This window comes from Astatotilapia calliptera, chromosome 17 (assembly GCF_900246225.1).
Source record: "Astatotilapia calliptera chromosome 17, fAstCal1.2, whole genome shotgun sequence".
Classification (NCBI taxonomy): domain Eukaryota; kingdom Metazoa; phylum Chordata; class Actinopteri; order Cichliformes; family Cichlidae; genus Astatotilapia; species Astatotilapia calliptera.
The window spans coordinates 1,361,435-1,374,720 of record NC_039318.1 but is presented as its reverse complement, the minus strand read 5'-3'; the positions used below and the strand labels follow the sequence as shown (position 1 = coordinate 1,374,720).

At 43.2% G+C, this 13,286-nt stretch overlaps 1 protein-coding gene across 6 annotated transcripts in view; it reads left to right on the top strand.

The window, feature by feature from the left end:
- The window catches only part of slc41a2b (solute carrier family 41 member 2b), a 39,348-nt gene extending 27,663 nt beyond the window's left edge, over positions 1–11,685 (top strand). For all 6 annotated transcript variants that reach the window (XM_026148353.1, XM_026148350.1, XM_026148348.1 and 3 more), the window contains one exon: positions 8,863–11,685. In XM_026148353.1, coding sequence (XP_026004138.1) covers positions 8,863–9,048 — 186 coding nt within the window. In that variant the 3' untranslated portion in view covers positions 9,049–11,685. The remainder of the gene's footprint in view (positions 1–8,862) is intronic.
- The last annotated feature ends 1,601 nt before the right edge of the window (positions 11,686–13,286 follow it).

Below are 13,286 nucleotides of genomic sequence, written 5' to 3'. Positions count from 1 at the left end.
ATCGCGTGTCCGCTTGTTTACGTTCCACATAAACCTTTCACAATAAAGTTCAAGATCCTGTTGAGACTTTTCAAAATAAACTGAATCATGTGAAAGAGGAGATTATTTACGGATGAGAAGTAAAAAAGACGCCAGGTGCTAAAAAATAAACCTTAGACTCAAACGTTAGAACAGGCTTCTCCCCGCAGCACGCCGTGTAATAAATACAAAGAAAACGGCGCCGTTACAACTTATGTCTAAAAATGTGTCGTTTCATGCATCGGTTAAAACACTCGACTCAGCTACATGACGCCCAGCTGGAAACACTTCACCTGCCCGAGATTCACAGAATTTACAGAAAATGTTACATTTGTGTGATTTATATCGTTATCGGACGATAGATGTCTGATATCGGGAGATGAGATTCTGGTCATATCACACAGCCCTACTAATGCACCTCTGTGCTGGATCTATGTAGAGACTACACAAGTGGAAATGCTGTTGCCGGTTTCTGAGCAGGCTGCATCAACAGCACATACATTATAAGGGAGGTGCATATCAGGTTAGGGCATAAGGTTTTAGAAGGGTTTGTGGTTACAACGTTCCTATGGCATTGATTTGATACAGACATATAAATCTAATGTCATTTATATGTGCCTCTGTAACATGCATCCAGATCATCTCTGGATGCATGTTGCTTATCAGGCTTGCAGTAAGAGCCATGTGCCTGTTCATCTTAGCCCATATGATGCCTGACAGGAGCTTCCATGTAGGACTGAGGCAGGTTATTGGTCGGTAGTTGGAGGGGACCGGTCCCTTCTGGGGGTCCTTTGGGGATCAGGACCGTCCGACCTTCGGTTAGCCATTCCAGGTGTCTCTCGTCAACTAGCAGCTGGTTCATTTATGCTGCCAGACGCTCGTGGAGTGCAGTCAGCTTCTTTAGCCAGTAAGCGTGAACCATGTCGGGCCCTGGTGCTGTCCAACTCTTCATACTGGAGACCCTTTCTTGGATATCTGCCACTGTGATGGCTACTGGACCCTGTTCAGGGAGGTCGCTGTGGTCTGCTCTTAGATCCACTAGCCACTGAGCATTGCCGTTATGGGTTGTGTCCTTCTCCCATATGCTCTTCCAGTATTGTTCTGCCTCCAGCCTTGGTGGTGCTGTTCTCATATTGTTCCCTGCCACTGAGAGTACACCTTGGATGGTTCTGTGGAGAACAGCTGGTTTATTCTCCTGCCTTCGATATCTCTTGTGTACCTTGCGGCTGTGAGTCGTTGCTTGGCAGTCTCAAAGGTTTCAGGTATGGACAGCTTGCTGTACTTATTAGGCACCTTCTTCATCACACCTTTCTGCAGCTCCAATAGTTGGCTAACCTCCATCCATGCTACTGTGATCTTGGCCTCTAGTCTCCTCCATGGAGGATATTGCTCCTTGTGGCTGTTCAACTCGTAGCCAAGCATCTCACTGATCTCTGCTGCTGTAGTGCAGATCAGCTGGTTAGTCTCTGTAATGGTAGCGGTAGGTAGGTCCGTAGTGCTGCATTCACATCATCTAGTAGATGATCTGTCTGTACTTCACGTAGTCTTGGAAACCGGCAACGGAGGATCCAAGTTTAACGCTTTCAGGTCAGTTCCTCTTGCAGTCAACACTTTCTTCCTTCGCTCTCGGGGCTTGGTACCTAATCTCAGGTGGGGGTGATGATACAGTGGGGCAAAAAAGTATTTAGTCAGCCACCGATTGTGCAAGTTCCCCCACTTAAAATGATGACAGAGGTCAGTAATTTGCACCAGAGGTACACTTCAACTGTGAGAGACAGAATGTGAAAAAAAAAAAAATCCATGAATCCACATGGTAGGATTTGTAAAGAATTTATTCGTAAATTAGGGTGGAAAATAAGTATTTGGTCACCTCAAACAAGGAAAATCTCACAGACCTGTAAAGTCTTCTGTAAGAAGCTTTTCTGTCCCCCACCCGATACCTGTATGAATGGCACCTGTTTGAACTCATCATCTGTATAAAAGACACCTGTCCACAGCCTCAAACAGTCAGACTCCAAACTCCGCCATGGCCAAGACCAAAGAGCTTTCGAAGGACACCAGGAAAAGTATTGTAGACCTGCACCAGACTGGGAAGAGTGAATCTACAATAGGCAAGCAGCTTGGTGTGGAAAAATCAACTGTGGGAGCAATCATCAGAAAATGGAAGACATACAAGACCACTGATAATCTCCCACGATCTGGGGCTCCACGCAAGATCTCATCCCGTGGGGTCAAAATGATCATGAGAACGGTGAGCAAAGATCCCAGAACCACACGGGGGGACCTGGTGAATGACCTGCAGAGAGCTGGGACCAAAGTAACAAAGGTCACCATCAGTAACACACTACAACGGCAGGGAATCAAACCCCGCAGTGCCAGACGTGTTCCGCTGCTGAAGCCAGTGCATGTCCAGGCCCGTCTGAAGTTTGCCAGAGAGCACATGGATGATACAGCAGAGGATTGGGAGAATGTCATGTGGTCAGATGAAACCAAAGTAGAACTTTTTGGTTTAAACTCAACTCGTCGTGTTTGGAGGAAGAAGAATACTGAGTTGCATCCCAAGAACACCATACCTACTGTGAAGCATGGGGGTGGAAACATCATGCTATGGGGCTGTTTTTCTGCCAAGGGGACAGGACGACTGATCCGTGTTAAGGACAGAATGAATGGGGCCATGTATCGTGAGATTTTGAGCCAAAACCTCCTTCCATCAGTGAGAACTTTGAAGATGAAACGAGGCTGGGTCTTCCAACATGACAATGATCCAAAACACACCGCCCGGGCAACAAAGGAGTGGCTCCGTAAGAAGCATTTGAAAGTCCTGGAGTGGCCTAGCCAGTCTCCAGACCTCAACCCCATAGAAAATCTGTGGCGGGAGTTGAAAGTCCGTGTTGCTCGGCGACAGCCCCAAAACATCACTGCTCTCGAGAAGATCTGCATGGAGGAATGGGCCAAAATACCAGCTACTGTGTGTGCAAACCTGGTAAAGACCTATAGTAAACGTTTGACCTCTGTTATTGCCAACAAAGGTTATGTTACAAAGTATTGAGTTGTATTTTTGTTATTGACCAAATACTTATTTTCCACCCTGATTTACCAATAAATTCTTTACAAATCCTACCATGTGGATTCATGGATTTTTTTTTTCACATTCTGTCTCTCACAGTTGAAGTGTACCTCTGGTGCAAATTACTGACCTCTGTCATCATTTTAGGTGGGGGAACTTGCACAATCGGTGGCTGACTAAATACTTTTTTGCCCCACTGTATCTGTCCCCAATACATATAAATATATGATCACTCCTTGCTCCAAAAGCCAAGTATGGCTAGTATTGTAATGTTGAGGTAGAACCAGCTTACTTTCAGACGTGATTTTGGCTTCCACAATTGTGAATAGAAAATCATTGTAAAAAACGTTTACTATTAAGCTCTTCTTCTTTTCTGTGGTTGTAAGTCAAGTACACTCTTGCATGGTTTCTTCCCTCCCAAAAAGCTCAAGGTCACCTATTTTTAAGTGCAGCTTGAGCAGGATGACTAGCAGGGAGGCACTGGTGAAAAAGATCAATCTCACAAGGTTGGTGTACAATAAGTGAACATGTGGAACGGTTATTAATCACTGCAGAGACAGTCATTCGGTTTGCATTCAACAGCACACAACAGTTAGCTTGGGCTCAGCTCTATGCTTTACGATAAGCTCAGTGGAGAATCACATGTAGAACATGATGCTGGTAATAAAGGTTTAAAAAAGGTTCCAAAAATAAAAGATCTAAAGCAGCCATGCTAATTTCTGTTGCTGTGTTTCTGTTACACTCATTTGATGGAATTCAGCTACTAAAATTATATCCATGTTTCCCAAGATATGGATGTTTGAAGTTAGTCATAAAAAAGTCATCCTGACCAAAAACGTGATTTTGATTTTGACAGATCAGCAAAATTGATTTATGTTTTTAATCCTAAATGAAGACCATAAAGCTTTCTTGTACGTATGAGGTTATAAGGGTTAAAATAAGTAGACATGCACCATGCACCACGGCTGTATATCCCTACAGACCTGTGGCCAGGTGCATCATAAAGAAAGCTGATTTATGCTGAGGAGAAAATATTGAATATAAGAAATGCTCCCAGATACAATAAGCTCTCTTAAATTTATCGTATTTGCCACTTAAAAAAGATCTTTCAGTGTACTTTTGTATTAAATGACTTCCCCTTTAAATCTTCTAATTCAAAACAGATGAATTCAAATGAAATGCTATAATAAAATACCCAAGTCCGTGTATTCAAGTCATTCTCAAACTTAATTTTGTTATAGCCTGGAAAAAGAAAAGATTATTCAATAATGGCTCAATAAAGCAGCTTGCAATGGTCCACAAATCAAGCATTTCACTGAGCACTACTGTAGAATACAGCAAAATCCAATTATGTTTGCCCAGATGATAAATACTAGAGTATCTAATAAAGTGGCTTCAAGTGATACTGTTTGTATCACTGCAGGATTTGCAGGTTTCTTTGAGCACAGGGTTCCATATATACTGTATATATGTTGCATATTTAGCTGAGCTGCAGAGAAAAAAGGGGCTCAGAGATGTAACCATGAATAAGCAAAAAGATGTCTACGTAACAGCTCTGCGCACATATCAACAACACAGTATAACCTTACCTCTCAGAGATGATTAAACATTGATTATTTCAGAACATCTATTCATGTCAAAGTCTGGGATGTGTTCGGTGTTACGTGAAAGTCTGTTTTTGTGCTCAGTATGCTGGATGATTTGAGAAATGTGCAGGTATAAATATATGAGTGACTTTAGCACAAGTCTTTGTTGTAGTCATTACAGACCACCTTACAGTGTTTGCATGTCTTTTTCTTGCCTCACCAGTATCAGAAGAAACACTTTCAGTCGTCCATACTTTCTGTCTGGTAACAAGCAACGTCCAATTATTTACAGGATTAAAGGATTTACATGAAAGATATTCAGTGATTCCAGCAGCGTCCTGAATTGTCTCTTAATCTCATAATTCCTCTGTGTTTGCAACATTACAACTCATCATAGTTCTTTGAAGCAAAGCACCAGCAACTGCACAAACTAAACATAAAGAGTCCTTCTTGGCAGACCTCCAGTCATTCAAGAGTTTCAAGGCTTGGAGACGAGTCAGTCAGTCATTGCATTTTATGCAAATGGTCCAAAATAAAAGTAAAGTCTGACATTTTTACTGAAGCAAAGACTCTCAGGTTGCACTCATACAGTTTAGTCTGTACCACGCCTTGGAAAGCTTGTATTCACTTTAGTTGGACATGAGCAGGTGTGTCCATGTAGCACAACTGAAAGCTGCTGTCAAAAACCCACAGTGCTACAAAGCAAACAGAAAGTTAAACTTACATTTTGTCCTGAGAGAGTGCTGTTATTAACAACAAGACAACCCAGTCTGGCTGAGACCTGTCAGCCTATGGAAGGAAGAGTTTTCTGCAAGCCTCCATGTTCCTTGCTTCGTTGTATGTACAGATCATACACAGGAATTTAAAATTGCAGTGCTCCCAACAAATAGTAGCTCAGTGCTCCAACATTCGGAAGAAGGGACTGCTCTCAGGGACGGGGGGGGGGGGATCATTACTCCAACCCAAGATTGAGTACCAAGCCCCAAGAACGATGGAAGGAGGAGCGTTGAGTGCAAGAGGAACTGACCTGAAAGATAGGATCATTGCGAAGGTGGAAACCTGGACCCTCTGTAGCCGGTTACCAACACTGCATCACGTACCCTCAGAAGGTCTACTTGAAGTTGTGGATGCAGCACTGTGGATGATCCCTGCTGCAACCATCACTGAGGCTAATCAGCTGATCTTGACCACGCTAGCAGTGATCAGTGAGATGCTTGGCTATAAGATGGACAGCCTTAAGGAGCAGTACCCTCCATGGAGAAGGAGACTAGAGGCCAAGATCAAGTTAGCACAGGGAAAAGTAGCCAACTATGGGAGCTGCAGAAGAAGCTGCCTAAGAAGTGCAGCAGGCTGACCTGAGGCCTTGGAAACTGCCAAGCAAAGACTCAGAGGCTTGGGCAGCCGCTCGGAGAGGTATGCTAAATAAATAGAAGGCAGCTGTACGAAACCAGCCGAGGTCTATGCCCAGCGGCAGGGGAACAATATGAGAACAGCATAATTTTTGTGTCTTTCACCTGTGTACGTGGACCGTCGCAGTCGAACATGGCCATCTCCAGAGATCAAACAGCTTCTTTGTGTAGACAAATCATCCCCCTTCACTCAGGCATGATTAAGGAACCAGGTACAGATGCTGTGGTCGAGACTGCTTGATGGATCGACACTCTGCTGGAGTTCCTTTTTTCATCTTTCATTTGGCTAATCGCATTTTTAACTTGGATGTGTCTCATTTGTTAAAAAACGCGACCCCCTTTGCACACAAGCGCCTCTCCTTCCCCTCCCGCCTGAAAACCAAAGCTAAGCTGTGAACTGTAAATGATAGTGTAGTCGGCATTTTTAGATCCAGGATGGTTCAAAGGCAACAATTTCAGCAGCTGAGAGGATGTGCTGCCCTGTCACCATGAATGAAAGACAAAGTGACAACGCCCGTGCTTGCGAATGGGTTTGAAAGCTTGTTATTTACCTGAGAGACGCTTTGCAGGGTCATGACTGAAGATTATTAGATGTGAAAGCAGGAGAACGCATTGTTTAACCGTATCAGATGTTCCATCACAGCCAAAGACAAGCAGGGCTGTCAGCAGGTTATCAGAACTCATACATTAATGTTATTAAACACAAAACATCATTGTCATAACCAAATCGTCCCCCCTCTTCTGATATCATCATCCCTACTTTGCACGATGGTATCAATCAATGTCTGGAATACTTTGTTTGTCGAATGTTTTCACTGCCAACTTGGACAGCTCATTTCCTCTTAAATTATAGACCTGTCCTTATCTTTTAATAGACTTTTCTTTTCCTCTCGCCACCGTTCCACTTCATGTGTGGAAACTTGAATTATGAATAACACTCTAAGAACTCGTCTCTCGGTCTGCTGCTCTGTCCATTACTCCTCCTCGTCTTTGTTGCGGTTGCAGTTTTAAGTGTTTACGCTACTCTGCTTGGCATTTAAAGCACCTATTCATTTTCTTTCTCTTTCTTTTTAAGTATAAAGTTCTAAGGTTGCTTTTCTCTTTCTTATGAAAAAGAAAAATACTACTTGGAAAGTCAAAAGAAAGAAGGAAAAGTCAAGACTTCCCAAAATTGCCATTATCATAATTATGATTATTATCTACATTATATTGCCGTTTAGAAAGCAGCGTGTCTGAGAGTCTGGAGCTATGCAAACATGCTGCTGTGCAGTTATGTTTGCCACTTCACTCAGAGTTTGAACATTTGAGTTACGTGCTGCACTGTTTTTCACCACTGTGATAGCCAGTCCTGTCCTAATAATAAGTGTGCATGCATGTATAATTATACTTTGTATGGAGTTGTTTGACGCTGAGAAATACAAGTTAGTTATCTTAGTTTTAGACAAAAAGGAGTAACAGCACGAATCTCCAGCTTAATATCAGGTTATATATTTTGCAACACAGGCATTAAGTGTGATGCGCATCCTATTCAATTAAATATATTTATCAGTGCTGTCAATAGATTAAAAAAATTAACTAATTAATCTCACAATTTTCTGTAATTAATCGTGCTTAATCGCAATTACTTGATCAATAGCCTGGCTGTAATTACATTTTTTCAACTTTATATTTAAGCTTGTAACTGACATTTATGCAGTTACAAGATACTAATAGGGAAGTATACACTAATATATATATTAGTGCTGTCAAACTATTAAAATGTTTATGCAGACTGATCACAGGGGAACTGTGGATTAATTTGGATTAATGATTAAACATCATTTATTTTTATTCTATATTAATCACGTTTCATTTTGCATGAGCAAACAGACTCGAGAAAAAAGGGCAAACATCGCACTTAACATGTTGAACATTCATGTAAAAACTCTGTAAACATGTATCCTCTCTCTGTCTGTCTTGGGGAGGCTTCACGTGCTTGAACGAGGAACCAAAGCTGTGTAAAGGTTCTCAGTGATGTTAACAGGTCTGCAGTTTGTTCCGCGTGGCGTCAGTCGATGTGTCCGAGGTCGACTTCCTGAGGCCCCGATGCTCCGCGAGTGTCCAAGCTGGGTGAGGCGTTAGCCAAAGTGCTAGCAGCATCCTGGCTAACGTGTGCTTCGAGTCAATGTGATATTTTAAGCTGGAAGCGCTTCGGTGAAAACAGAATTCCTTCTTGCACAACGTGCAAAATACCTTATGTGGGTCGACTGTTCCCTCTTATTTTTTAATGCTAAATTTCCCACGGAGAGGGCCGAAGCGCGTTTATCATCTTCCACATCGAGTTGATTGGTGCAGCTGGCCGTCACTACACACCAGCTGCCCCGTGCGCATGTGCGCAGCTGACTCTACTTGGACAAACTGCCCGAAATGCCTTTATAGAAACACTGCAGGGATTCTGAGTCGCTCTGCACTCCAGGTGTGTTAAAAATTGTAATCCTGTTGCCCGTGATGGCGGATTAATATTAACACGTTAATTTTGACAGCACTAATATTTATATAATCACAACAACAGTTGCCTCGAGGCACTTGTATTGTAAGGTAAAGACCCCACAAGTACGTTCTAATCCTGTAATCGTAGCAAGAAAACAGAGACGCGGGTTTACCATCGTTCATATTATCCTGACAGGGATGATAGATTTTCTGCTGCATGTTTGTCTCAGTGAGCCCACCTGGGTATGCGTGTATACTTCCTGCACGCTCTCGATCAAAGCTGCCTTCTAATCCTTCTCTTCTCTTCTTCTAGGTACTCCTGTTGTTGTGTATAGCAGACTGGATGGTGCACTCAATATGGAGGAGCGGCAAAGACCCAGACAGTTTCTCCATCCCTTACCTGACGGCGCTAGGGGACTTGTTGGGCACCGCCCTGCTGGCACTCAGCTTTCACTTCCTGTGGCTCATAGGAGATCAGGACAGCGACGTGGGCGACTGAAAGCGTGCCACTTCTCCGTCTCTAATGCCCTTAAGCCTTGTTGTACTGGCGGTGCTCCCTGTTGCTGGTCAGCACATTCCTTAACTTCACATCCTGGATGAAACTTTTAATCTACACGAGGGTTTAAAAATTGTTCCTGTTTATTTCTACATGCAAACCACACCGTACTCGTTAAATTTCTGTTTTTGTGTAGCGATTGTGACCTGCATCATTTGCACCAAAGCACTGCTGGTCTTGTTCACTGGAGCAGGAAATCACCAGCCATCGCCCACAAACCTGAAGAAACCTTAACTGGTGGACTCTGCAGCCCAGCATCAGTCAGAGGCCTTCAGTGAAAAATTAAAAACATGTCTTTTATGTGGAATATATTTTGGGGATTGTGTCTGCCACCATGTCTAGTAAGATCAACAAGTGAAGCCTGACTGTTAGCAGATGAACTCGACTGCTACAGACTCGAGAACAGCTCGAGTCTGTACTGATGGTACGAAACGTTTACCTGTGTACTTTTGTTTTTATTTGTTTCATGGTTTGTGTTGGATTTCTCTGTTCTCTGCATATTTAAGGGACGTTCCTCTCCTGTTGTACCCACGCTCTGTGCACCAATCAGCTGTGGGCTGGACATCTGGGGCCGCCTTGTGGTGTGTGGCCTTTTCAGCAAAAATGTAAGCTTCTGTGGTTTGTTTTCAGAGGGCGTCCCCGTGGATCCCACTCTTTCTGATCAGTCTTGTGGAGAGCCACTGCTGTCACTTTTTTACTTTCTGTGTTCTCAGTGTTTTGTGGATCGGGGACCAAAACGTCTGCTCAGCACTGATGTTTGTTTGAATTTAAGTTTTAAACCAAGAATCATCTTCTTAAAGATGCTTGTGTTGGAAGGTGAACAGGGGTCAAAACAGATTGTGCCACATTGCTGATAGTGGACCTTTGATTAAGTCCTGACCCACAAGCTTAACAGCCACAACCTACCTGGAGCAGTGCTTGGTGGGGGTGGAGGTGTTGGTGGGTTCTGGTCTTTTCTTTTGTTACTATTCCAACACCTATACTCACAAGACTGAAGTGACAGGAAAGGATCAGGTGTTGTTTAATCTAAGATGTGCATGTTTGGTCATGTTGCAGCTGGCTACTTCCAGGGTTAATGTTTATTAAGTTACTCTGTGAGATTACCAGTAACATACCTGTTAGTCTTGGCTGAGATAACATTACATTTACCAAACATATTTAGACCTCACACCGGAAACCTGACAACTGTAAACGTCAGAAGCTCTGCATAACATTGCATACGAGCACTTGAACGCCCTGTGCAGGGACGTTCAGATGATTAGTGCATGTGCACATGCTTCATGTTTCAAACGCGTGAGCACAGACGTTACTATAATTAGCCTGCGAGTGCACAGGGACACTTTTAATGATACAGCCAGTTTTGAAGTATCAGGAGGTATGAACAGCTGGTCTGACATTCATATATTCAGGATTAATATTTAGCAGGGAGGGTATTTCTTATGTTGTACATCATCTTTACTGTCACAATGTCACGTAAACCTTGGTAACCCACAATGCCAACCACCACACAGCTCCGCCTCCCAGATCAGATCTTGTGCCTGTGTCAGTGCGCCCTCTGACCTCTGTTTGACCTCTCTTCCTCGTGTATGATCACTCTGATGCTGTTTACAATTCCACTGTTTGGAACTTTCCTTCAAAGACCAGCCTGTCCCCGCAGGAACCTGGCAAATGTGGGAACACGGAGCGTTCTCATTACAAGGAGCTCTGTCACCACCGTCTCATAAACAGTGCAGACCGACACGGCGGCTACAGAGTCACAGGTTCAACTACAACAACCGTTCTCTTTGTTGGGAGCCTCACTGCTCCACCTCGGGGCGAACCCAGAGCAGCCTGAGCGTTCGTAGCACCTGTACAAAAATATGAAATACTTTCATTTGGGTGTATTTTGGGTCACTTTAAATAAAATCATCAAATTTTAGGCTAAAAAAAGATTTTTTTCGTCCTGTCAATTATGACCCAGAATTAATTTCTGCTTTTTGTTTGTGAGACGAGGTTTGTGAAACAGTGGGACCACTGGCCTCCCACGGTGGATGATCACATGCTGTTTACACGATGAATCATCAGTTCTCAGACTGAACAGCAGATTTCACCTTGAAAAGATTCTTTTTTCTGAATGTATTGTTTCATTATTCAGAGAGCAGTGATTCAGCTGAGTCAGCCTGATGGGAAATCATTCCCTGTAGCTCCTCCGGGAATGAGACGGGAGATTAAACCCACTCGTTGAAGTTATCCGATGTGCGTATGTGAACGTAGCCAGTGGTTCTCTTTAAACCCAAAATGTGCCTCTCGAGATTTACTGGTTGACGGGGTATTTTTCACTCTGTCACACCATTAATGCAACTTTCTTTCTCCTGTATTGTAACACTGTGCAATGAGCTTCTTTTGTACTCTCTCAGTTTCTGAAGAGTTTCATTCCAGAACAGCATATCCACCATCCTAACTGTGGGAAACTACATGCAGATATCAGACACGTTCTCGGATCGGGGTCCGTTTTTTGGAATGAAACCCTTTGTTTAGCTTTGTGGCTCATATGGGCCAGAAATGATTCAAAAATAATAAATATCCTTGATTTGAAAAGCAGTTTATTTCTGGGTGTTTTTGTTGAAGCCATCATATCAATCAGACTTCATTTTTGAAGTCAGCTCGTGTATCTTGTATGTCTGAATATGCAGAGAAGAAGAAGAAGAGGCACATGTGACATCCCCCCTTTTTATGTGAGCGAAGCACAATTTAACAGGTTGAGCTTCTTTGCAGCTTACTGCTTTTCATCAGCATCATTGGCTGAGGCTCTCCAGAGAGCAGAAAACTGGAATTCATTTATATGGTCTGCACCAGTTTAATCCCATCAAGACCATCAGGCAGGAAACCCAGCATGATCATATGTGGGTCCTTATTACAACCAAAGAAAACACAGGCAGTGTGAACGTGAGAATATTTGACAGTTACTATCTGGGTGTGCCGTGTGTCACTTCAGTTTTCCTGAAATCTCTTTAATCCTGTTTGATGATGATTAAAAGCATGATGCCAACTGTTGGGTTTCTTTTCTGTGTGACTGAAACAAAAAGTTTTTTCAGAAGCGGGAACAGAATTTCCTCGCTGGAGCCGAGAAGCGACTGTACCTCAGCGAACTGATAAGAAAACAAGCAGCTCCTGAGAAAACAGTTCCTCTAACATGATGGCAGCGAGAAATAGGATGCAGCTTGAATGTTGATTGAATTGTCACAATGCATGTATTTCTTGGAAGCAGGAGAACAGAGCATCAAAAGAAAAGGCGGGGTGGAGGGGGGGGCTGCTGATCCTCTGCGTGGCCTGAATTCAAAGTCTGGGATGTATAACTGATGGATTTCCCGTATCTCTTTGAACTTGGTGAGGAGCATCCCAGCAGTCTTCACAACTTTCCAGGATTGTCAAGTCGATTTTCTTGCCCTTCATGTGATCAAGCTCAGAAGCAGCAGATATAGATTATTTATGTTTATGGATTTTCTTTTGCTGGCTGAGAGGATTAGATCAGATGTACTTTAGATGAGGGGTTTGCATCGACTAACAGCACAAGCACACAAAGAAAGGCTTGTTATGCCAGTCATGCATCAGGGTGCATTGTTGAATTATCTACGGGCAAAGCTTTGATTAATGTGCAGTTTAACGACGCACCTCTGTGAGAGTCTACATTGTTCCTTTTTAACAAGGTCGACTGGGACATTTTGCTAGCCTAATAAACTGAATGGTTATAGCTTGTGGCTATGTACACCTTCTGCAGGCTGCTAGTTGAGCAACATTGACCCAGCAATAAAGCCTCCAGCCCCACCGCGCTCTTTCAGTCAACCCACAATACTCGGTTAGCTTGGAGTGTGTTAGAATGAAGTGTGGCATGGCTGGCAGCCTGCGTGTGCATCACTGAGCTGCTACCTGAGGATGTCAGGGAAACAATAGATGCTTCATACACCATAATTGGAAACACATTTTTCCAGAGGCCTGTGCGTCCTGCTGTTTAAGCTGAGGTGACTGTTGAGGGGCAGCTCACATCACAGGTCATTATTATGTATTTTCTTTAGCCAGCTAGATTGTTTTGGTAAAAAATGCCTAACTTTTGGAAACGGCCACTTTGAAATGTACTTTTTCATTTCACTGTGTGAAATTTAATGTAGGAGCCATTTCCTGTCTACTGAACTACAGCCACTGTG